This window comes from Lolium perenne, chromosome 3 (genome assembly GCF_019359855.2).
Source record: "Lolium perenne isolate Kyuss_39 chromosome 3, Kyuss_2.0, whole genome shotgun sequence".
In the NCBI taxonomy this organism is placed as follows: domain Eukaryota; kingdom Viridiplantae; phylum Streptophyta; class Magnoliopsida; order Poales; family Poaceae; genus Lolium; species Lolium perenne.
This window is the reverse complement of record NC_067246.2, coordinates 327,127,458-327,147,673: the sequence shown is the minus strand read 5'-3', so window position 1 is coordinate 327,147,673 and position 20,216 is coordinate 327,127,458. Positions and strand designations below refer to the sequence as shown.

General features: G+C 47.4%; 1 protein-coding gene across 1 annotated transcript; it reads right to left on the bottom strand.

Annotated features, from left to right (window-relative positions):
* Positions 1-7,847: 7,847 nt before the first annotated feature.
* On the bottom strand, positions 7,848-11,580 carry LOC139838276 (uncharacterized). The gene is made up of 4 exons (XM_071827672.1): positions 11,477-11,580; positions 8,463-8,573; positions 8,210-8,375; positions 7,848-8,117 (listed from the first exon to the last, which is right to left on the bottom strand). Exons 1-4 carry the CDS (start codon positions 11,578-11,580, stop codon positions 7,986-7,988), a joined length of 513 nt encoding a protein of 170 aa, XP_071683773.1. The 3' UTR covers positions 7,848-7,985.
* Positions 11,581-20,216: the final 8,636 nt, after the last annotated feature.

Below are 20,216 nucleotides of genomic sequence, written 5' to 3'. Positions count from 1 at the left end.
ATGGGCCTGCCGAATAAGATACCCGGGGATGGCTGAAGGCCCACGACACGAAGTTTATGAAGCTCGGAAGCCCAATAAGCATCGATATGGAAAATAGAGATAGATTAGGAATAAAAGACTTGTATCAATACGGGAAGGACTCAAATAGTCTCCCGGACTTTGTAACTTGTACGATACGAAAGCCTCGGCTCCACCTCCTATATAAAGGGGAGCCGAGGGAGCAAGAAAGGATCGAATCATTGTCAACATACACCCTAGTTTTTCATAGTCGAGTACCTTTTCGGCTGAAACCTTCGAGATCTACTTGCCCTCTACTTTCCGCGAAACCCTAGTCTACAACTTGTAGGCATTGACAGGTTAATACCTTGTCAGTGAGGATGAAGCCGACACCGATGATGGAGAAGGTGATAGCTTCGATGATGGAGAAGGTGATAACTCCAATGATGGAGAAGCCGGCGAGGTATATATATATGAAGTTTCGCGATCACTAGTAATATGTGGAAATATTGGAGGGAGTTGTATATATTGAGTTGTATACATATAAATTGACGAATGTTACTTCTCTTAGGCCTCCACATCGCGCAAAGCTAGGAAACGAGGGCCGACCAAAAAGTTGGATGGCCGAACGCATTACACATTTGAGGTCATAGCCCCTACTGGCGAACCCAAGTTACCCAAGAAGGCTACCGACGTATTCAAGAAACAATGCGGAGTTCTGGTTAGGGATCACGTCCCGATCATCGTTCGGGAGTGGCATAAGCGCAAAGGGGCTGAAGATAATGAGTATGTCGCTGAAAGGTACAAAGAGGGTTTTTGGAATGACCTCATGGGACATTTGAACCTGCCAGAGTGCGAGAATGAAGCCGCCGCTGCAAAATTGAGGGAGAAAGTCAAGCACTGGACTCTTAAGAAGATGGCCGAACTGTTCCGGGTGTGGAAGAAAAACTTATGGCAGAAGTATCAGCAGACAAATAAAGTGCCAACATTCGAAGTCCATCTATCGAAGCAGGCGAATAACTGGAAGGAATTTCAGAAGTTCAAGGAGTCAGAAGATGCCAAGGCCTTGTCAGCTAAGAACAAGAAAAATGCCGATAACCAGGTGTATCACGACCATTTGGGGCCAGGGGCTACGAGACTGCCATGCCTAAGTGGGATAAACAAGAGCAAGATATGATTGCTAGAGGGATCCAATCGGAACCAATCCGCGATGAGTGGGAATTGAGAGCAAGAAATTGGTTCCTTGCGCATGGTAGTTCATACTACAAAGAAACAGGGGACCTTCTTTGCAGTGATGGTCTTAGGGTTCCGAGGGAAAATTGGAAAAAAATAGTGAAAGAAATTAAAGAGGGGAGCAGAAAGTTCTGCCCGATAGAGAGAAAGACTTGCTCACACTGGTCCTCGGGAATGACGAACACGGAGGACGAACACGAGGCTTCGGCCCTTCTTACCCGTGGTGGCTTGGGTTTGCCAAAGACCAAGATACTTACAGAAGCTGAGCGAGAGCAAAGAAGCGACAAGAGGAGGAGCAAAATGAGAAGTTGAACCAGTTGCTTGCCAAATTTAACCAGCGACAAGAGGAGCAGCAGAAGCAGATTGATGAACTTAGAGGAGTACTGCGCCTACCGCAAGATCCTGTACTCGATATTACCGCCGGCCCATCTCAGCGGAAAAGCAACGTGGCTGACTCGGAGGCCCCGGCTGACAATGCACAACGGACGATAGAGGGCGGTTCTGGCTACCCCGTGGGTGGAATCAAGGAGTCAACATCTTGTGAGCTCCATCAGATATTTAAGAACATATCCATGTAGGTGGCGGTCGGACAAGCTTTACCTTGTCCACCTGACGCATGCTGGCATGGCAATGATATTCCACCTGGCTATGCTAAAGTCACCGTGGATGAAATCGTAACGGGCTTTCATGAATTGGAGCTTGACATCCCTGGACCTGAAGATCAGAAGACACTCGGAGAAATAGTGGGTGGAGTCATTCTATGGGACAAAAACTACATCAAGCTTCCAGGCTCGGCACCAAGGATAACACCGGCTCCGAGTCGTCGCAGGTCACCTACACCTCCATCACCTACAAGAAGCCCACCCCATGACTACAGCCACCACAGCGCGAGTCCATCTCCGGCACCGCTGCCGCCCGCGAAGCGTGCCAACGCTCCATCGATGAGTTCTAACCGACGACGGAGCCCCCCAAAGCGGAAACTGTCACCCCTCCCAAAGGTACCTCATCAGAATCTTCCCATCAGACCTTATGATCGTACCAACGAGGACACCGACAGGATCAAAAAGGAACATTATGAGGCGCAAATGGTAAAGAAGAAACCCGCGCCCTCCCCCCCCCCCCCCCCCCCGCCCCCGGTATACACCGACAAGTAGAAAAAATATGCAAATTACTTTCTGACCCTGTCATCGCAATATGACTTGCACCATAAACCTGATGACTATGTACGGACAATGCAGAAGACGAAAAAGAGCAAAGCAACTACCGGTGCAAGTGGGAGAAAATCAAAGAAAAGTGCAAGCGAGAAAAGAATAGACGTTCCCCAGCTCGGAGCACAGGCCAAACAATCGATCCCACCACTCAAGGTGTTATCCGGACAAGTTCCCCCCTGGTGCAGCAGCAAAATATAGAAGAAGCAAAGAAGTGGGTGGCTGAATGGGGTATGAGTGTTGACCAAGTTCTGGCTTCCCAAGATGAGGCCTTTCCCAAGGCTATTGTAGCCCCTAAGCCTATATTTTTCATGGGGGGAGCTCTTGTCAGCAATGAGAGGTTGCAAGAAATGCCAACACATATGCGTTACTTGCATGCATGGTACCTGACTGCCACAAAGAATGGGAGAATAATGATCGTGCTCCGTGTCCCAGGGGAGTACTACGCCGGCCGACAGGAAGAGATCCATGTCGAGTTTGAAGAACTCTTCCAGATGTACAATTTGGAAGCCCTCGACAAATCTCTCATGAGTTACTATTGTCTGTAAGTTGTTCAATTTGTTGTCTACATATAAGTTGTTCAGTTATTTTGTTTAGTTTATTGCACGTAATTATCCTTACTATATCCTTTTGTACTCTATTATGCAGATTGAAGATCCTGGTCTGTAAAAGAAAGGGCATCCTAAATATCGGGTTCATTGACCCAGATAAAGTACATATACATACGCTAACTAATATGCCCAAGGAGACGGAGGGAAACCTTCTAAGGTTTCTAAAGGATCAAAATTACTGTGACCACATACTGTTTTCTTACAACTTCAAGTGACGATCTAACTTAATTGTGTCCATTCACTCACAAGTTTAATTGATGAGTGACTGACATATTTATATATGTGTGCAGCTTCCACTGGATTCTTCTAGACATTCAAATTGATAATGGAAGAGTTGATGTCTACGACCCATTAACGAGAAACTTGGAAGACTTCCAAAGCATGCAAGACATGATCCAAAGGTAATTTCAATCATTCTCTCGCTCTATATCGGTGTCTTTCGATGATTTTCTGAGATATCAAGTAATGAATAACTTAGCAATTCATTTTCCTTGCCGGGCAGTGTTTGGAAGAGGTTCAAGTCCGAGACTGCTGGTATCTCTCATGAGAAGCTGACGTTTTGGAGTGTTCCGGTAAGTAGTACAAGATAGGGCCGTGCATCTCTTTACTACTATTTTAAATACAATTATGATTCATGCTAGATTATTATTTGATTAAATTTTATTCTCTTAAAGTGCGACCAGCAGCCACCGGGGACACATCTATGTGGGTACTTCGTTTGCGAGTTCATTCGCACGTTTACCTCTGAGCACAAAGATTTAAGATACAACATAAGCAATACATTCACAACTTTATTTTATTACCGTCATTTTTAATATCATGATTGATATTCATATTGATCTCCTTTACTTATATAGTTCGACGCCATGCGAGGGAGGTCCACACCAGAGGAACACGCAACTGCTATTGCAGAGGAGCTGGTGGGTTTTTTGAGGGAGGAAGCTATAGAGGACAAAGGAAGATTTGGTGTAGCTAGGGGCCATTACTGATGTCGGTTCCGTGTAATCGAATAGACGGGCTCTAGTCCCGGTAATGTTGGGATCTCCATGTAATTGTATATATATATATGCTCGATCGATATCGTAAGGCAAGTTATCTTATATATTTATATGTACGAACCTGTATGCGTAAAAATATACGAAAACTATTTTGAAATGAACTCCTAACACAACAAAATGAACTCCTGCCGCGGTACAGAAAGTGTCCAAATTCATGTCGCGGCAGCCCTAACCCTAAACCCTAACACAACAAAATGAACTCCTGCCGCGGCACAGAAAGTATCATAATTCCTTCCGTGGCAGAGACTATTTAGTCGCGGTCCGTGTTACGAGCCAGGACTAAAGGTGTTAGCCCCAGCCCGCTCCGCGGCGTCCACGTGGAGGGACATAGGTCCCGGCTGGTAGCATGACCGGGACTAAAGGTTGCACCTCTAGTCCCGCTTATTTGGTCGCGGTTGGGAAACCGGGGTTAAAGGTTCTTACGGGCCGGGACTGAATGCCCTGTTTCCACTAGTGGTTGGTTGTCGGCTGCTGGAACTCCGGCCGGTGCCTCACAACCGTGCGATGCGGCCATGCCTACGATGAACCCCTTGGACTCCCCTGCCTGCGGGAGGCGGTGCAGCGCTGCTGTTGCTCCCCTGCTCTACTGGTTTCCCCGATTTTACCTCTATTTCTCTATCTCATTCGGGCCTCGGCCATGGCTTCTGACAAAGTCAGAGTCGACAAGGACGAGAGACAGAGGTGGCGTAAAGGGTGATGGTGGGCTGGGCCTCCTATACATATAGGAATCAGCTAGTAAAGGTGCACATGCTAATTTATGATAAAATAATTTTATTTTGAATTGTATAGTTTAACGAGTTTACTTCAAAAGCTACTTTAAATGTGTATCCCAACATCCCTAATCGAGGTGGATCTAAACACATGTTTACCTACCTCTCTAGTTAGAGAGAGAAGAGGGGTTTCATCTCTAAAAAACGTATCATGCCTAACCATGTGAGGAATGTAACAAGTGATCCACATACATGTCTCCATATAAAATTTGTGATATAAGTATATGTATTATAATTAGTTACAAAAATACATAAAAATAACATCTATGCAACATTATATCTTCTATCTGTTCGCTGATGATGGTTGTTTCTTGAAGGTCCACTTTTTGATGCCATCAATAAGGCTTCGTTGAATGGATGGGATATTGTTTAAAGCCTCATTTCCTTCGTACTTCAGGACATAAACCAAAAATCGCTTCCTTAGTTGAAAACCATTCTATATATGCATTATTCAACATTGTTATAAAATTTGATGCGCAAAGTGTATAAAAATGAATATGGTGTAAATACTCATTGTGGGTACTGGAAAATACATCACTCCATCGTACCATGAATGCATAAATTCAAAACCAAATAGCCCGACAGAGCACTGCGTGTAAGAAATGTTACATTGTGCATTGAATAAATACGCTATCGATAGGATTCTTACCCGTTTGAGTTTGTTGGAACTTTGAGAATCTTGCAACACCATCTATTTATGTCATTCTTTGATGCAGGGTTTGCAACTTTGAGCGCAAGGTTAAAATTGACGGCCACAGTTCTAAGTATATTCTTCCAAAATCTAGTTGCACGTGCGTTGCAACGGAAGAATAAATAAACTTTGTATGAAAAACTGGCGTGATCTAATTTTTTCATAAAAACGGATCAACCATCGAAAGTCCGCAAAAATCGATCAACCATTGAAAGTCTAAAGGAATCATCAAATTTAAGTCCCTTTATCTCACTACTCACTACTCGCACCAGTGACGGAGCTTCAAAACTATTCATGGGCGGGCCAAGCTTAAAACAACACAAAAAATCATTATGTCATCTTTGTTGCTGCGCTGAAGTATCTTCCTCAATTTAACTTGTGTGTCATCTCGCTTTCTTTTTAAAACAAAAACTATTCTTCTTTGAGTGGCGTTTGACATGTACATTGCAAGCTGTAAATTAGAAGAACAAATCGAGGGAACAATGCATACTAAATTGCTAACTGAGAATTTGGGAAAGAAGGAAAAATATCTGGAGAGGGAAATTAGAGGTGAGTTGGGGCTGGATTGAGTCGCAGCGGTGGTTGTCGGCTGCTCGAACTTTGGCCGGTGCCTCACTACCCCTGCGATGCGGCCATGCCTACGATGAACCCCTTGGACTCCCCTGCCTGCGGGAGGCGGCGCAGCGCTGCTGTTGCTCCCCTGCTCTACTGGATCCCCCGATTTTACCTCTATTTCTCTATCTTATTCGGCCATGGCTTCTGTCAAAGTCAGAGTCGACACGGACGAGAGACAGAGGTGGCGTAAAGGGTGATGGTTGGCTGGGCCTCCTATACATATAGGAATCAATTTCTTTTCTGCAAAATACCTGGGAGGGCCACGGCCCAGTTTGGCCCCAACTAAGCTCCGTAAGTGACTGGCATACCCCGACTTAATTACACTAGTAGAAAACATAGCTTCCATTCGGAGGATCTGCGAGCATCAGTCTTGGTCGCGTTACGAACCAGGACTAATGTGAGCAATAGTCCCGGTTCGAACGGCCAGGATGCCGCACGAGGCCGAGCCAGCATCAGTCCCTGTTCGAATGGAACCTTTAATCTCGGTTGGAGACACCAACCAGAACTAAAGGTGTGGCACATGTTAGGATGCCGCACGGGTGCAGGCGTGATACCCTTTAGTCCCGGTTGGTGTCTCCAACCGGGACTAAAGGTCCAAGTTTCTATATATACCCCCAGTCGAGCTTGTGTGTGAGCTGGTTTGTTTTTCCCATCTTAGGCACAAGTAGTGTATGCTTCTTTGTTATTTCCCTCTATGCACAAGAGGTGCTCGATGAAATGCCTTAGAGCATGATACTACTTGAGTTCACACAAAAGAAACATGATATGAAGTGTGTGAGCCACACTTAAGTTTTCTCCTCTTTCTTTCCTTCTCGGTCGAGGTTAGCAACTTTATCCTTTCATCTCCCATTGATACAATGCATGTGTCGATGTACAGCGGTCGTTTATCTAGTTGTTTTGTAATGGTTTTTTATAAACTTAATTATATAATGCAGATGAACCGACAATGGGTGTACGGTGACCGACGCACTGGCGAGTTCAATACGGGCCTGAATAATTTTATCGGTGTGGGTGATGAAAACAATCGATATGGTTTTATGTGTTATCCATGTGTTGTTCGTCAGAATAAGAACGATTACTTTTCCTCGAGAGCCCTTCACACCCACCTGATTCGCTATTGTTTCATGGCCAGCTATAATTATTAGATCAAGCACGGAGAAAAAAAGGTTATGATGGAAGACAATGAAGAAGAAGAGGATGATAACAACTATCCTATGTTCCCTGAACACGGTGATACTGCAATGTGGGAAGCTGGAGATCAAGAGGCATCAGATGACCCCATTGATGATCTTGGTCTGGCCATTGTTTATACGAACACTAGTGGAAAACAGGCCTAATATCGCGGGCCGTAAGACCCTTTTGTCGCGGGCGGCCAGCCGCGACAACGGGAGCGCGACAAAAGGCCCTACCTTTTGTCGCGGGTCGCTTACCACCCGCGACATAAGGTCCACCACGTGGCGGCCACGGGGCGCGCAGGGGACACACCCTTTTGTCGCGGGTCGTGTTACGGCCCGCGACAAAAGGCCCTCTACGTGGCGCGCAGGACGCTCCTCCTTTAGGTTTTGAGGGGTGCAGCCACCCCCCTCCCGCCACCGCCCCCTTTTATTTCATTTTTTCATTTCAAAATAAAAATTTCATATATTTGAACGCTACTACAGAAGCTGTACACATTCATGCATTATATATAGATCGAGCAAACAAATATTCGAAGCAAAAGTCTATTCGTAGACTCCTTACATATACATGGAGCTCACGACTACCGGGACTAGAGCCCGTCGTCTATTCAAACTATTACACGGGGATCATGACCATTTGCTATTTGGACTAAACCTGCCTTTGTCATCTATAATTTCTCTCATCAGAAGTCCCGCCACTTCCTCCGCAATTCCTAGTAGGTGTTCGCGTGGCTGGAGCTTCTCCCGCATGAACTCGACCTATATAGGAAAATGAGATGAATATGACTATATCAATCTTGATAACGAAATATTGACGATAATAAATTAAAGTTGTGAATGTTATTGCTTACGTTGAATCTATTATCGTTCTTCTCAGTGGTTAACATGCGAATGTACTCGCAAACGTAGTATCCACATAGATTCGTCCCCTGTGGCTGCTGGTCGCACGGTACAGGAGTAAATGTTAGCTTCTCTGCGAAGTTACCCTTATTGCGCTTCTTGAAAACTCTCCAAACCCTGCCAGGCAAAAGAATGATTGAATGAGTGTATAATTAATTGATATCTCACGAAAGATATAGCGCGGCAATTAATGATTGAAATTACCTCTGGAGCAACTTCTGCAAGTCAAGGAACCCTTCCAGGCCTCTACTCAATGGGTCCCTTACTTCAACTATTCTTTTATCAACTTGAATGTCTAGCAGAATCCAGTGGAAACTGCACATGTATATATATATATACGTCATGAATTACAGTTAACATCGAGCAAGAAAAATTGAATGTGTACAACAGATCAGTAAGACTCTCACCTGTAGTTGTAAGGAAACAGTATTGAATCACAGAAATGTTGCTCCGTTATAAACCTTAGTAGGTTTCCCCCCGTTTCTTCGTCTTTATCCCTTACCGTTTCATGATGTACTTTATCTGGGTCAACAAACCCAATATTGGTTATATTCTTTATTCTGCATTCATCGATCTTCAGTCTGCATAAGAGAGTACATAAGATATAGTGAGTATATGCAATGAACAGGAACAACTGAATGAACATGAACTTATATGTAGTTAACAACTTACAAACAATAGCAGCTCATGAGAGATTTGTCGAGGGATTCTAAATTGAATAACTGCCAGAGTTCGGAAATCTCAATATGGAGAACCTCCCTTCGGAAGTAATATGCATCTGGGATATTTGCCACGATGAATGTCGTGTTCTCCTTGCACACATCAAGGTACCACTGATGCAAATTCCGCATATGCGTTGGCAGTTGACGCAGCCGCTCTCTGCTGACCAAGTCGGCCCCGTAGACAAATTTAGGGGCTATATCAGCAATGGGTAGTGCACCATCTTGGGAACCCAGCAATTCCTCCACAGTACAGCCCATTTGAGCCGCTAGCTTCAGGGTTTCTTCCATATCGATACCACCATGTCCCTGGTACACCGAGGGAACATCTAACACTTTGAGGGGTGGGATCGATTGTTTGGTCTGTTCTCCAAGCTGGGGAACTTTCTTTCTTTTCCTGCTTGTTGTCGTCGCTTGCTTGGCCTTGAGGGGTGCACTGGATTGCTTCCCGGCTACACTTCTAGTTGATGATTTGCTCGTGCTAGCACTATCCTTCTCTTTGCTCTGCTCAATTACCTTCGCAAGTGTGCGTGTATAGTCATCCTTCTTCTCGTGTAAGTCATATTGCGATGGTGTGTTCAGAAAATCAAGAGCATATGCTTTTTGCTTCTCTGTATATGGTGCTGGGGGCTTGGGTTTCTCCTTATGAAAATGCTCATGATTGTGTTTCTTTACAACGGCATCAGTTTCCTCTTCAGTAAGATCGTAAGGACGGGGGGGAGGAATCTTTGGTACTCTTGGGAGGGGCGACAGTCGGCGGACAGGACTCTTGAAATGCTTCCGCTTGGGTGCATGCCGAGTCTTAGTGGGCGCAGGCGGCGGCGCAGGAGATGGAGATGGACTAGGGATGTGGTGGTCATACTCATGGGGTGATGGTGGCGACATGTGACCACTCGGAGGAGGTGATGGTGACCTGCGATCATTTGGAGGAGGTGATGGTGACCTGCGATGACTAGTAGGGGGTACCCAGGATGGAAGCTTGATGTTTTTCTTTTCCCAAAGAATGATTTCTCCCAGTACGTCTCCGAGTGTATCCCGACCATCACCTCCAGCGATTACGAGCCGCAATGACTCCCACGTCGGTACAACTGAATCCACCCCGACACGAGCATAGCCAGCTGGAATCTCATTGCCATGCCATGTTGCCGGCTCGCCTTCAGCTCCTAATGCAGGTAAGACATAGCCGACCGCCACCTTAACAGATACGTTCCTGAACACCTCATGGAGATCACAAGGTGTTTGCTCCTTGATTCCATCCACGGGGTCGCCAGGACCGCCATCTATCATCCGTGTAGGCGGGGCCTCCGAGTCGGCCACGCTGCTGCCTCGCCGCTGAGATATGCCAGCGGTATTATCTGGCTCACGCTGTCCTTTAAGTTCATTAATCTCCCACTGCTGCTGCTGAATCTGCCGCTGCTGCTAGTCTAGTTGGCGTTGGAACTCAGCCATCCGGTCATTCTGCACCTCCAGCTCGCGTTTTTTTGCCCTCGCTCGGCTTCTATAATTCTCCGCGTCGTCCGGAAACCCAAGCAACCACGGAACACTAGGGCCGAAGCCTCTTGTTCGTCCTCCCTTTTCAGGGTTACCGAGGACAAGCGTCAGCAAGTCTTTCTCTCTATCGGGAGCAAACTTCAGTTTTCCCGCTTTAATATCTTTCGTCACTTGAATCCATTTATCACTGGGTATCTTAACCTTGCTGTCACTTTCAACAAGGTTCCCTGTCTTCATGTCATACTCACAGCCATGCCCAAGGAACCAATTTCGAGCCCTAATGTCCCAGTTTTCTCGGATGGGTTCTGGAGTGATCCCATTCCGTTGCATCTCAGCCTCTTGTGCATCGCACTTAGGCATGGCTACGTCGTAGCCCCCTCGCCCCGTATGATGGTGATATAACTTTTCGCTTGCATTCTTCTTGTTTTTCTTTGACAGTGCCACAGCATCCTCTAAGCTCTTGTACTTCACAAATTCTTCCCAGTTATGCTCCTGCTTCGATAGATAGCCTTCGAATAATGGAGGCTTCTTCTCGACCTTATAAGTTGCCCATAACCGGTTCTTCCACGCCCGGAAAAGTTCCCCCATCTTCTGAAGAGCCCATTTCTTCACTAGCGCCTTCTGCTTGTCCATCTCAGTCTCCAATTGCAATTGTGGCAAACTGAAATGTGCCATGAGGTCATCAAAAAGCGAGTCTTTGTACCTATCGGCAACCTCTCTTTCGGACACCTTCTTGGTCTTGTTCCATTCTCTAATAGTGATCGGGATGCGATCCCTAACCAGAACTCCGCACTGATTTTTAAATTTCGTTGCGACAGCTTTGGGTGCCACCGGTTTGCCTTTAGGGGATATAGCTTCAATTGTGAAGTGGTCTTTTTTGGTCAACTTCTTTGCCGGGCCTCGTTTCTCCAACTTATTTTCAGAGGCCTAAGAGAATAAAAATTAATTAATTTATATACATATGTACATATAGAATTCCATTAATGCCTCTAGTGATCGTATATATACCTCGCCGTCACCGGAGCACTCGGCTTCTCCATCACCGGAGCCGTCGGCTTCTCTATCACCGGATCCGCGGTCTTCTCCATCACCAGAGCCGCGGTCTTCTCCATCACCGGAGCCGCGGTCTTCTCCATCACCATCGCGGATTATGTCCTCGACTATGTCTTCCTGTTCCAAGTCTCGATGGAATTCGAATGGATCCATTGGTTCTGCAAAATTAAATCGATAAGTATACATGTTTGCGAGAGGGAGGGGGTGTCGGTTGTTTGCGAGAGGGAGAGGGTGTCGGCGTCGGTTGTTTGCGAGAGGGAGAGGGTGTCGGCGTCGGTTGTTTGCGAGAGGGAGAGGGTATCGGCGTCGGTTGTTTACGAGAGGGAGAGGGGTGTCGGCGACGGGTGTTTTGCGAGAGGGAGAGGGGTGTCGGCGACGGGTGTTTTGCGAGAGGGAGAGGGGTGTCGGCGACAGGTGTTTTGCGAGAGGGAGAGGGGTGTCGGCGACGGGTGTTTTGCGAGAGGGAGAGGGGTGTCGGCAACGGGTGTTTGGCGAGAGGGAGAGGGGTGTCGGCGTCGGGTGTTTTGCGAGAGGGAGAGGGGTGTCGGTGTCGGGTGTTTTGCGAGAGGGAGAGGGGTGTCGGCGTCGAGTGTTTTGCGAGAGGGAGAGGGGTGTCGGTGTCGGGTATCGAATTACTAAAACTTAAACTAAAACTAATTACTAAAACTTAAACTTAAACTTAAACTAATTTAACAAAACTTAAAATTAAACTAACTAAATATACTAATTACTAAAACTAAACTAAAACTAAACTAAAATTAAACTAAAACTAAACTAAACTAAAACTAAACTAAACTAAAATTAAACTAATTAAAAATATCCTAATTAACTATACAAAAAAATCAAAAAAATCAAAAAAAAAACGAGGCGGCCGGCCTCTCTGCCGTCGCGCGCTACCTGCAGAGGCGGTGGTGGCGCCGGAGGCAGAGGCGGCGGTGGCGGCGCCGGAGTCAGAGGCGGCGGTGGAGGCGCCGGAGAGGAGGCCGAGGCGGTGGCGCGCGGCGATGGAGAGGAGGCAGAGGCGCGGCGCAGGAGGCCCCAAGCCGCGGCGGATCGAGGGCGTCGGTGGCAGCGGCGCGGAGCGTCCTCGGTGGCGGCGCGCGAGGGCGTCGGTGGCGGCGGCGCGGCAGGGTGGCAGCACGGCGGCGGGGGCTAGGGTTTCTCCGGGTCGTCGCGGGCGGTGGCTCGCCCCGCGACGCCCGTTGGCTTTTATACGAACCACCCTTTTGTCGCGGGTCGTGGCTCGGCCCACGACAAAAGGCCCCCCTTTTGTCGCGGGTCATGCCACCACCCGCGATAAAAGGCTGGGTCTTTTGTCGCGGGTTGAGCCACCACCCGCGACAAAAGGGGGTGGGGGCTGATCCGTGGCACAGTGCATCCAACGGCTCCGGCCGTTTGTATCCAACGGCCTGGAGCCGTTGGACGCGGATCAGCCCCATATCTGATATTTCCCTCAGACCCCTTTTCTGTTTTAAATAAATAAAAACTATTATTTTAATAACTTTTAAATGGTAACTCAAATAGAAATGTTTTATATATGAAAATTGATCAGAAAAATTCAATGAACATGAATATGACATCCATATACCTATTTGCATCTCGCATCATATCAAACGTTGATAGTCGTGTATGTTTTACCCCTAATGATATGCGGAGTATTTCGGACACCGACTAACTTTGATATGTTTCTGTTTCTTTTGTACTGTGCACCGCCGCCGTGCCACACGTAAGGTTTCCCCGTGCCACGTGTCGCCACCGCTTCCACGTGCCTCGCCCCGCCGTCGCCGTCGTGCGACGTGTAGCCGTGGCTTAAACGTGCCATGCCCCGCGTGCGCTATATAGAGCGCCGCGTGCGCGCGCAACCACACGTCGCCGCCGCCTCCGCTCATTCATCTTTGGGATGCCGCCGCGTCGTCGCGGGTCGTCCGGTGTCAACACCCGGGTTTTTAAGTCCAGATGCCTATTATGCCATACATCGCAATCCCAGGAAGATTGTTGTTGCGAGACATAACAGTTAATATCATAAGTCATCATTCATTACAAACCATAGTCGTCTTACAGATATAGATCTCATGATCCAATATTACACGAATAGTTGATCTAATGATCAACGAACACATTACACAGCGGAAGCGAAATTGAAGGGGACTATCTAATCCACAGGCCAACGCTTGACGTCAGAAGATCTCCTAGTTGTGGTAGACATCCTGCTGGCCATCATCTTCATACTGCTGTTCTTCTTCATAGTCTGGCCATTTGAATAGCCAGGGACACAGCCGTGAGTACTTTAAGGTACTCGCAAACTAATACTATTGTAAGTACTACAGTTTTAGTAATGGGGTGCTAAGCTCTAGGTTTATTTGCATAAAGCAAATTTTAGTTCACAAGCTTTTAATAAAAGACTCTTCAAATGCTAACTAACTCAAGTGGGAACATTGGTGTCATTCCCACAACTCAGTTGTGATTCAAAGATCAAGTCACCTTTCAAATCATCATTTCTTGTTTGAGAAAACATCTGACAACGGAACAGTATGGCCTTTCCAATCGTCCGTAACCGTGGACACGGCTATTCGAATAGATTTACACTCTGCAGAGGTTGTACTCTTGTGCCACAACATTTGATTACATCCGTCAGGGATAACCCTGAATCATCGTAACTCAGTACGCGGATCATCAACCATAACCTTTCACTTACATACCCTAGTATCGGTACCTCTCCCCATGAGCTTGGCCTCCCAGTGAAGACAACCGTCAGCCTAGGAACTGCACAGGGCTTGGGCCGGACATTCACCTCATTTCACATCATTTCACTTTTAACGGAGGCAGCCTCGGCATAACCCCTATGATGCTTGTTCAGAGGGAACCCATACTAAAATACATAAACTTCCAGTTACGCCCTACCCATAATCAGGTATTGTGGGGGTACTCAAAAATTGGAATGGTATCGCATCCGAACCCAACCATCAGTTTTTGTCAAAATCACCTTGTTATTCAGTGGTCATATTCACCTTCAAAACTTTTCAATAGAATGAATCATCATTCCCAGGTTTTCAAACTCATTTGATTCACAAGTTCCCATCTAGAATAGTCAATTTTAGTTTAGCACTAGCAACTAGTCATAAGGGTGCTATCTAGCTTAACAAGCTTTTTAGGCTAAGTTTGATGCTCTTGTACTACTCCACTCTTAGACCAAAGTTAACTATAAAAGTAAGCTTTAAGAAAACAAAGCACAAGCTTGACCAGTAAAAACTTGGGATTGGATCATGAGCATAAAGTACTAGGTAAGTGTGCCTTGCTCTCGTAGAGCTTTGCACGGGTGCAAGAATAGTAGCTTGCCTTGGTTGGTGTACTGATCAAAGTGGTCTTCCTCTTCCTGGCAGTAGACCTCCTCCTCCTGGTACTCCTCTGTACTAGCGTCTAAAAATAGATACGAAGTAACAATCACAAAACAAGCTTACGGGCTAGACTAAGCGCACACAAAGAGCACACCAACTAATCTATCACCACATTGCTAACATGTTGGTTGACTTTGTTTTCTTCTTAAGAAAAATAATTTCCTCTCATTACAAATATTGAATTAGGGTTTCTCTTTAGTTCTTGAAGAAATAGTTTCCTCTCATTGAATCTTGTTAAGATTTAATCTCCTCAAATAAATAATGTATGAATCCATGTTGACCCAGGGTCAACAATTCATCATTATCATTTGGGAAAAGGATTTAAATGAGGTAAAGTACCTCATGCCATTTTATCACTACCATATTCATAATTTAATATCACCAAATAATTCAACCTGAGAGTTGGTAGACCATGGTCAATACCTCATATTGAGTTACTTGGGACTAGATTTAAATGAGGGAGAACCCCTCATAAGATTTAATAAATAGTTTTGGAAAATTTAAATGGACTAGAAATAGCCATAGAGCCATTATTTAAACTAGGCCATGATCACACAAAGTAACCATGCCATATTTTTACATAAACAATTAGAGTATAAAAAAATGTGATTTTTGAGAGTTGGAATCAACTCAAAAGCTTTTATGGTTGATTTTTAATAATTGTTTGAAAACTGAAAAGTCCCTGCCTTGTTCTTTTTGTCACATTATTTCTACAATGAATCTCACAGTGAGACCAGTGGGGTTGTGTAGATCTTTTTACTAGCTTTCCAACGGTATAAAATTCATCAAATTTGGTTGAGCCAATTTGAATCTTTTCAATTTTGAAAATAGGGCCAGTATTGAATTTGAATGAAACTGGAATTTCGAATTTGAATGAAATGGGCCGGCGGGAAACTAAACGGGCCAAAATGGTTAAAACGGCGCAACCCAGCCCACCACGCATCCACGACGCGTGGGCTGCCTGACGGGTGGGCTCCACCCGTCAGCCTCTGATCAAACGCGAAGCGGTACGGGGGTGTGTGAGGCGTTGGATTAGAGGTGGATCGAACGGCTCTCGTTCGTCGTCGTCGCCGGCGAGAGGAGCTCACTGGCGCGGCGAGGCTAGGGGGTCGGAGGGCTCACCTGAGCTCCGGCGAGGCTTGGCGAGGTGGGCGATCGAAGTGGACGACGACGGCGAGCTCAGCGAGGGTCGCGGCGGCTCCAGTGGTGGACGTAATCGACGGCGAGCTTGCAGGTGTTCTGGCGGGGCTCCAGCGACGAATTGGCCGGCTCTGGTGATCAATGTGGATGGGAGAGGAGTCGAGGATGATCAGAGAGAGGAGGGGAGTCGTTTGGTGTGAGAAATCCCTCTCGGGGTGGCCTCCTTTTATAGACGCGAGGGGTGTCCGTGGGGGTGCGGCGAACTCGACCATGGCGGCGACGTTTGGGATGGCGAAGGGGCAAGGCGAGGTTAGGGTTGGGTAGGCGACATCCAGGCGAGGCTAGGGAGCATGCTGGCGAGGCCGGGGGTGGTCGGGGGAGCTCTAGCTATGTTGATGCCGTGCGGCACGGTGGCGGAAATACGGCGACGATGGCGATGGCTACGGCGCTTGCGCGGGCACGGGAGCGTGTCTGGCGGGTTGCTGTCGTCCAGGTGAGCGCGTGTGAGCAGGGAGAGGGCGAGAGGAGGGCGGTGTTGACGGCACGCGTCGACGCTCTGTCGTGTCCAGGGTGTGCCGATGCGCACCCTGGCGCGTTCTGGGTGCCGCAGACACGGCGCGTTCCCGGCGGTGCGGTGTCTTGCTCTGACCATGGCTCGTGCAGGAGTGCTCAGTAGAGTGTGGGGAAGCAGAGGGACATGGGCGGCCAAGCTAGAGAGGAGGGAGGCTAGGGTTGGCATGGGGACATGCATGGCATGGCCGGCATGGTCTTGGCATGCCCTGTCTGGCCTTGTCTAGCATGTCCAGGCAGGGGCACTGTGTGTGAGGGAACCAGGAGACATGGTTTAATCAAGTGGTGATCAAGTTTGGCCAGGGCACTATTGCAAATAATGAAAATTTGATTTGGTTTTGATTTGCTCACAAGGTGTTTGTAAAAATGGCCGCATGAAATTTATTTTGAAAATTTTGAAAGATCTTTGGTGGACTTGATTCAAATGACCAACAACACACATTGGTGGTGGTGGCATTCAAAAATGCAAAGATTTGCAAAGTTTCAAATTGGGTAGAAACTAGAATCTGATTTGATGTCTCTACTTTGCTTGATCCTAATTTGAAATTGGAAAGGAATTTGCAGGGGTGGTTTTGAGCAAAGTGGTTCACCTTGATGTGGTCTTGGATGAGGTGCAAAGGTTTGACAAAGTTTAGTTTAGAAAACTCTTAATAAAGAGGCTCAAAGTGGGTAAGATATTAAAAGTGGCACATATGACCATTATCATATGTGACTTGGTTTTTGATTTTCTCTTGATTTGATTTGGGTTTCTTTGGTTCAAAAAGTGTGAATAAGTGTTTAGTAACATTCTACAAGCAATGGCACAAGCCAAATTGGTCTAGATCAAAGTTTTGCAAAAATGGCCATAAGCACATGTGTGTGTTGAATTGGATTTTTCTTACTTTTCTATTTTGATTCACTTGATCCAATTTGGCATGTGTTAGGGTCCATTTAGGGTTAGATTGAGTTTGGTAAAGGTTTCAAATCATTTGGGTAAGGTATGAGGGCATAGGGCAAAATTTGCCATTTTGGCTAGGTGCCACATATGCCTCTATGGAGAATTTTATTTTCTTTTTGTTTCACCAAAGATTTAGTTGGTAAGTGATAGGTTGGTTTTGCTGAGGTATTCAAAACCATCTACACAAGGTAGGCATGGCCTAGTTCACCATTTGCAAAAAAAGCCATAGGCTTACATAGGCCTTTCTTTTAAAATAAAACCTTTTTATTTTGTTTTCTTTTGGAGGATGAAAAAGATGGGGGAGGTTTAGGGTTAGGAACAATTTCCAAGTAGTTCACATAAGAATTTTGGCAAATCCACAATATCAAGCAAGAGCACTATGCATAGCACTTGATTCAATAAAAGTTTTTGTTGGTTCTCATTTTTGGAAAAAAAAGGAAATTCATTTTCTCTTTGTTTTAAAATTTGGGATGTTACATCCGGTTTCCGTGGCGTCCGAGCGCGTCCGAGCGGTAGGTTCTGCGCCGAGATACGCGCCGGTGGCTTCCGCCTCACCCTCGGCACGTACAACACGCCGGAGCTGGCGGCGCGCGCTTACGACGCAGCGGCGTGGCGATTTCGGCGGCCACGGTGCGACATGAACTTCCCGGATGTTGAATCGCTAGAGGAGGCGGAGTTCCTCGCGCCAGCGCCGTGCCTCGTCGACGACGAGGACCGTCGCCGGCACCGCCAGGTGCAGCGCAGGATCGCCATCGCCGAGCACGATGAGCAGTTGATGCGCCAGTGGAGGGCGCAGTTCGCCAACGACGTCGACAACACCGACGCGTTCTTCGCTGACCTCAGGGCACAACGCCGGTCCAACAGGCGCCACCGTCGGGCCGTCGCCGAGTTCGAGCTCGACAACCCGAATACAACTTGGGCCGAAAACGACCCTCGGTGGGACGACATTTGGACGGAGACAACCTCCGACGACGAGTAGAGACTAGACTAGTCGTTTATCTATTTTAATTGTATTTTCGATAAAGTCGTTGTCGGTTGTTTTAGTTTAAATTTAGTTTATAAAGTCGTTGTCGGTTGTTTTAGTTCAATAAATTCGTTGTCGGTTGTTTTCAATAAAGTCGTTGTCGGTGGCTTCATCCTGATGATGAGAAAGTTTCCCGCCACGACGCCGCGCGGGAGGAAAAGGGCGGGAATAAAATTTTATTACGATTGAACTGGAATTAAAGTACATAGCTCAACTGAAAATTAAGATACATGGCCAGATTCGAATGTTCGAGTCATTCAGTCATACTCGTGCCTAGCCCTATAAACGTCGCCACTGTAGTCGTCGTAGTCGCCGACGTCGTCGTCGCTGGCATCGGGGTCGCGGTAGTCGAACCTCGGCGGGTGAGCACATAGCTCAACTGAAAATTAAGATACATGGCCAGATTCGAATGTTCGAGTCATTCAGTCATACTTGTGCCTAGCCCTATAAAGGCCGCCACTGTAGTCGTCGTAGTCATCGACGTCGTCGTCGCTGGCATCAGGGTCGCGGTAGTCGAACCTCGGCGGGTGAGCACGCGTGGGCTGGGACTGAGGGTAGCGCAGGCGGGGGCCATGGTAGGCCATGACGCTCTGGAGAGTCCGGCCGCGCCACCACAGCCGACGGCCGGCCTCGTTGAAGTTCGAAGGAGGCGGGCCGTCCTCCTCGTGCCTGGCAAGCGCACTCTCACGCCGATTGATGAAGAAGCTGTCCCAAGTCGGGCTGTAGTCGGGATGCCACTGGGGATTCCTCCGCTGCTCTGGCGTGAGCTCGAAGTAGTAGTGGTTCGTGATGGCCATCTCGCGCGCCACACCTAGAGGGACAGCAGGGACCGGTACGCCTCCGACGCTCAGCAACCAGCTGGTCGGGATGCGGTAGTCCGGCGGGCATGGGTAGTTCGAGGCGCAAAGCGCCTCCGCCTCCCGGGGGGTTAGAGGTACGATGGAAGCCATGGGAGAGAGTGATGAGGTTTGCAGATACGAGTCTAGATGTGATATGTAAATGGAGGCCAAGCCTACATATATATAGTGAAAAAATGGCGAGAAGACGAAGGCGGGATGCGGTGGAAAGCGCGGGAAGAAAATAGGCGGGAACGCAGTGGCGCGGGAAACATTCATCCCGGGTGGGGGCTCATACCGGGACAAAAGATGGGGGGCCTTATCTGGGGGAGGCTTATCTGGGAGGGCCTTATCTGGGGGGTGGCTGACGTGCGGGCAACCATTAGTCCCGGCTGGTGGGTGCAACCGGGACTAAAGGTGGTTTTTCTGTCATCTAACAAAATTGTCGGTGGGATAAGGACGCGTGGGTAACCTTTAGTACCGGCTGGTGGGTGCAACCGGGACTAAAGGTGGTTTTTCTGTCATCTAACAAAACTGTCGGTGGGATAAGGACGCGTGGGTAACCTTTAGTACCGGCTGGTGGGTGCAACCAGGACTAAAGCTGTCGGCAGGATAGGGACGCGTGGGTGGACGCACTGCTCGATGAGATAAAGCATGTAGCACACGACGCCCTGTCGGAGGAAGAAGACAAAGTAGAAGCGGCGCCGTGCCTATAAAAGGAGCATCGATACGCCATGGCAAGCAGCTCAACAAGCCAAGATGGATGGAGAGTTTCATCCCCATGGATGGAGGA

Excerpts from the sequence above, each read along its gene's own strand:
- LOC139838276 (XM_071827672.1), bottom strand. The coding sequence starts at position 11,580 with ATGGAGAAGACCGCGGCTCTGGTGATGGAGAAGACCGCGGATCCGGTG. Across the intron at positions 8,574-11,476 it reads AGTGCTCCGGTGACGGCGAG|TTTCCACTGGATTCTGCTAG; the intron begins GTATATATACGA and ends ATACATGTGCAG. Across the intron at positions 8,118-8,209 it reads AGAACGATAATAGATTCAAC|GTCGAGTTCATGCGGGAGAA; the intron begins GTAAGCAATAAC and ends TTTCCTATATAG.